This window comes from Austrofundulus limnaeus, unplaced genomic scaffold, assembly GCF_001266775.1.
Source record: "Austrofundulus limnaeus strain Quisiro unplaced genomic scaffold, Austrofundulus_limnaeus-1.0 Scaffold86, whole genome shotgun sequence".
In the NCBI taxonomy this organism is placed as follows: Eukaryota; Metazoa; Chordata; class Actinopteri; order Cyprinodontiformes; family Rivulidae; genus Austrofundulus; species Austrofundulus limnaeus.
In genome coordinates this window covers 296787-302018 of record NW_013952488.1, presented here as the reverse complement: position 1 = coordinate 302018, position 5232 = coordinate 296787, and the positions used below count along the sequence as shown (strand labels likewise).

General features: G+C 37.2%; 1 protein-coding gene across 2 annotated transcripts in view; it reads left to right on the top strand.

Annotated features, from left to right (window-relative positions):
• ehd3 (EH-domain containing 3) overlaps nt 1-5232 on the top strand; it is a 21608-nt gene that overhangs the window by 8695 nt on the left and 7681 nt on the right. The window contains exons 3-5 of one of the 2 annotated variants that reach the window (XM_014011907.1): nt 129-226; nt 2952-2999; nt 4913-5054. In XM_014011907.1, the coding sequence (XP_013867361.1) occupies nt 129-226; nt 2952-2999; nt 4913-5054 (288 nt within the window). The remainder of the gene's footprint in view (nt 1-128; nt 227-2951; nt 3000-4912; nt 5055-5232) is intronic. The other variant, XM_014011908.1, reaches the window with a different exon arrangement.

Here is a 5232-nt window from a genome sequence, read left to right as displayed (position 1 = left end):
GAGCGATGTTTCTTATTAGGACATTTTACACTTCTGTCCATATTTTGTCTTTTTATTCTGCCCTTTGTGTGTGTGTGTGTGTGTGTGTGCGTGTGCGTGCGTGCGTGCGTGCGTGTGTCTGTGTGTAGGTTCGTGTGTGCCCAGCTTCCAAACCCTGTGCTGGAAAGCATTAGTGTGATTGACACACCAGGGATCCTGTCTGGAGAGAAACAGAGAATCAGTCGTGGTAAGACACTTGCGACACTCACGCTTTTATTTTCCTTTGTTTACACGTGTGTGTGTGTGTGTGTTTGCATGTATGCGTGCGTGCGTGTGAAATCATTTGAGCAGTTCAGCTGCAGACTCTTAGTCCAGCTGAACTCTGAAATGCAGAGTCAACGTTTCCTTTGGGCACGTGTGCGTGTTTGAAGATAAAGCTGCTTTCATTTCACACACACACACACACACGCACGCACACACGCGTGCGCGCGCGCGCAATTTGAACTAAACATTTCTCCACCAATTTTTATTAAAAAATAAGCTTTTCTCTGTGCCTTCAGGTTAGCCATTAGCTTGTCGAATTGATTGAATTCAGATTTCAACTCGCACTGAGTTAGATTAAAGAGTTATCTTCCACAGGTGAAATATTATTTGTTTATAACCTTTACACAGAACTACAGTTAAAAAAACTGAACTTTCCATTTACATCAAAGAGTGAAAATAAGCCATCACTGCAGCATCCATGGTTCAGTTCTTTCCCTTTAATCTTTTAATGTTTCCTTTCATGCTTTTTTATTGTTTGCTGTCTGCAAAAGTGCTTAGGTTCCAAAAAAAAACCCACAAAGTTGCATGTGCTTTACATTTAGGAGGCAAATTTTTGCTAAACAGAAAATCCAACAACAAAGTGCAACTATTTATTTATTTATTTATTTAGACACAACATAATTCCATAACTCTAAAAGTTATATTTGAGAAAAATCAAGACATTACATTTTTGGACAGCTCTTTTGGTTCCCAAAGTCTGAGTGGGGATTAAAAAATATTGCTTTTGGCATATTTTTACTATAATTGTTTGAAAGGATAATCACAGTATACATGATATATCGAATGATGTTGTAGTTCAGGGGTGTCAAACTCATTTTCACTAAGGGCCACATGAACATTATGGTGACCCTCAAAGAGTCCGTTGAAATTAACKTCAACATTTTGTGTTAAACTTCCATTTATCATATGGCTAAGCAACGCCACCTAACAGTAATTGAGCTCTATGTGGTATTTCATGCATAGAAACATGTCCTCTTAAACTATGTGTRCGACTGACTAAATGGGGAAATAAATATTACAGAAATGCAAYTTAAAAGTAAAAAAYAAAATACTTTTTTGGTGGATGGTTTTACTCACTGACGAGTTGCGACTATCTGCCAYGTTGAAATTGAAACTCTCCCACTTTCTGACAGGGAATTCCCATTCCAGTTTAAATTTGCTACTTGTAAGTCAGAAATTCCCACTTCCTGTTATAAATGGGCCGCAGCAAACGTAGCAAAAATGCAGTGAAATAGGGATTTTACACAGCGAAATTTGCCAGCACATTTGAACTCTGTGCACCTCCACCTAGTGGTGGGATGCTGTCATTTTATGGGTAAAATAATCAACATGCATTATGGGAGATGTAGTTTATCGCCAATGATGGCTTTAAAGCAGCTTATTTTATACATTAATACATCTTTGAAGCTCGAGCAAGCCACATAAAATGCTGTGTTGGGCCACATTTGGCCCATGGGCCTTGAGTTTGACACGTTATAGGTGTTTATGTTGTCATTGCACTAATGCTTCATCAGATTTTTAGCTGTTTATACTGTATATCATTAAAGCAGTAATAGATGGAATCACAAGCCTTTGTTCATTCTTTGAACCACTGAYGCAGATATTTATCATCACATTAAAGAAGTGGCCTTTTCTCCCYTAAAAAGAGCTGCTGTAGCAGAACGCAATTAGATCATCTCAAAGATTTGTGCATCACTTGTATCCTGCSTGTTAAAGATTAAATCTGTTTACACACAACTTTGATCATATCCACTTGTTGTTCTCCTAGAATCAAGTTGGGATGCAGAAATCTCAGCTGTGGTGGAAACAGAATTAAAGAGGCGACAGAGGAAAAAGACAAAAGGCTGAAATGTGTGTGTGGCGTTAACTGGCATTCCCAAAGCTTTATGATTGCATCGCCATACCAACCACTAACRTGTAGAAAAGAGCTGAAGTACTGAAGAAAGTAATTAAAAAAAAGCTCTTTGAATCCCTGTCAGGGAAACTTTTTCTTTTTTGTTGTTGTTGCGCTTTCATCATTTATTTCATTCTCCATGAGCAAATGTCCTCAGAGGTTTGACTTTTTGGTAATTCTAGTGTGAAAATGCAAGAAAATAATAATAAATTAGATTAAAATTGCAACCTGTATCTGCAGTTTAAAGTTTTTTTTTCCTTCATTGTCTAGAAACAAGCCTGAACCATAAAATCCTCTTGTGCAGCAGAAGTTCTGGCCGCGGGGTTCAGTAGTCTGCAGCTCATTAGTTCGTAACAGGGCCGGGTGGGTCGACTGGGGTCTGGAGTTTCCTCACAACGTAAATGTGGAAACTTGTTTTTCATCAGTGTTTTTTTTTTCTTTTGTCTCCTGTTGAGAAACAACCAGGCACGAGTGATTTATGAATACTAACAGAAGGTTTTAGGTGTGGTAGTTAATTTAAAACACGTCAGCTCAGTTTTTATTGTTTTTTTTTTAAGTCAAATGAAATAAATGTAACCGAGTCAGCACATCTGTTTTCTCACTGGAGACACTAAGGTGTGGGTTTGTGCGCATTTCAAGTCAGTTCACTTGTTTATTACCGACACTTGTACTGTATATGTGCAAGCCTTTTGCATTCTTCATCTGTTGCATTATTCATGTATTTGTATGCGTGTGTGTGTTTGTGTGTGTCCAGAAGAAGACTTGTCAGGCTATAGCTGTCTGCGTAGATGTCCTTATGGAGGTATTGTAGGTTTTACTACAAACGCTGAAAGCAAAGAGTTGAAGAAAAGGCTTAAAAATCCTGATTTGGATTTTTGAAAACCGTGTGGCTTGTTGCACGTTCTTCACTAGGTTTATCACATTTGTGAGGAAAAAAAAACTAAGGAAAAGTTATGAACAGTTACTATCTTACCTCAATTTGTAGAAACAGATATGAATTTTAACTAAACTGGACCGACGCATAAACTGCGAGCTATGGGTGGAGCTGGGACCAAAGAGGATGTGTTTTGTCTTACAATGAATCCAGTCAGAAATCTTAGTGGTTTATGCTAGAAATTATTTATAAACTTTTCCATTGTTGTAAATTTCATGTTACGCCGTCATTATTTAAAATTCAGGGGTTATTTTCAAGCGGAATAGTGGCAACAGCAACTAGCTGTAGCACTTCCTGAGATTCTTCCAGAAGGAATAATATACATTTCTGTCAGAATAAGTTACTTGAAAATGGCAGCAAACCACTTTGGTCCAGGATAGACCAAAATAGTCAAAGTTAACCTCTCCAAACTGAGGTCATTCAAAGTGCTATCTATAACAGGTAAGATATTAGCTGTTCATAACCTCTACAGAACCCAAATTCAAAAGCTCTAAAAAGAAACTGAAATATAAAATCTGAGATATGTTTTCTGGATTCATATTATGTAGTTTTCAGTAAAAAAAACACATTTATTGTTCCTATGTTAGAATTTAAGAGCTTAACTTAAATGTTCCACAGAGGCAAAAAGTTTTCTACAGAAAGTGACTTAATTGTTGCTTTTATATATGAGCTACAGGTATTTGCTAAAGTTTTACCAAAAACAAAACAAAATCAGTATTCTTTTACTTGTACCCATTGAGTTAGTTTTCCATTAACCAGGTGAAGAACAATCCACCATGTTTCAAACGATCAAAAGTATCTGACGTACGTCTTTTCATTATGTAGTTTTCTCAGGCAGCAGAGTCTTCTCTCCATGTCTACCTCATGAACCACAACTAATGTTTTGTTCATTCCCACTGAGGATTTAGAGGTTATTCACTCACTTWTATTTCTTAATATATGAACAGTTTTCGAGTTAATTATTTATGGGAAAGCCATTAACCTTTTATATTATGCGTCCTTTAAAAGATTGCCCAACGTTTCCATCCATTGACATATTTAAAGCAGGAACATATAAAAAGGTTTGGATTTGATTAAAAAACAGTGTTTTGTAAACGTAATTTACATAGTATTCACTTTAATTGTTAAGTTAAGAATAAAGCTAACATCTACTAATTCTCTAATCTCCTGGCTTTTCTGGTTTATTTATGATTTAATAATGAAACTCACCGACTGCTTGGAAATTTCAGCTACCTAATCCTCAGTCTGACCCGTTGTGCTCTGCTTGTTCTCATGTCTTGTGAAATTCCTCCAGGTGAATGTTGTCCTTGAAAAGAAAGTCAGAAGTGAGTGACGTGTCCTCCTGCTGACAGATTCAATGACTGACTCTGTTATTATGAAGTAATTTGTTAACATATTTCAGCATCCAGAGCCTCCATCTCTATGTACTCTACACAGATTGTTTATTGGACACAACACAGGAAATCAGGAGCTAAATGGGTGTCCCCAGTTTGCTGTTCCRCTTTTATTAGTTTTCAGAAGTTATTTTCTTAACCGCTGGGAACCCGTTTTTATTAGCTGACATTCTTCTCTGTCATCATGATGCAATATTGGCCTACTGTGTGACCTGTAACTGATTTCAATGTCACATCAGTGCTCAGTGTTCTCCTCATTATGTTGACAATCAGGATAAAAATGTGCTTTATKTTTTTGAAGGGCATAAAATCTTCTTTTCACAAAGTTCAGTGACTGGTCTCAGTCTGTATTTTTGATTTTATTTTTATTTATTTTTTGCCTCTCAGGTTACGACTTCGCAGCTGTCTTGGAGTGGTTTGCAGAGCGAGTGGACAGGATCATCCTCCTGTTTGACGCTCACAAGCTGGACATATCTGATGAGTTCTCAGAGGTGATAAAAGCCTTGAAGAACCACGAAGACAAGATCAGGTACTACATGGATGTTGAGTTTAAATACTAGTTGCGTGAAGGTTTGGATTAATTGGGCTTCTTTGTTGTTTTAAGAAGCTTGTTTGCATCATTCTCTGCTGTTAGGGCTGTGTATTGGCAAGAATTTGGTGATACGATACATACAGTATCATGACAGGGGTCACGATACGATATATCT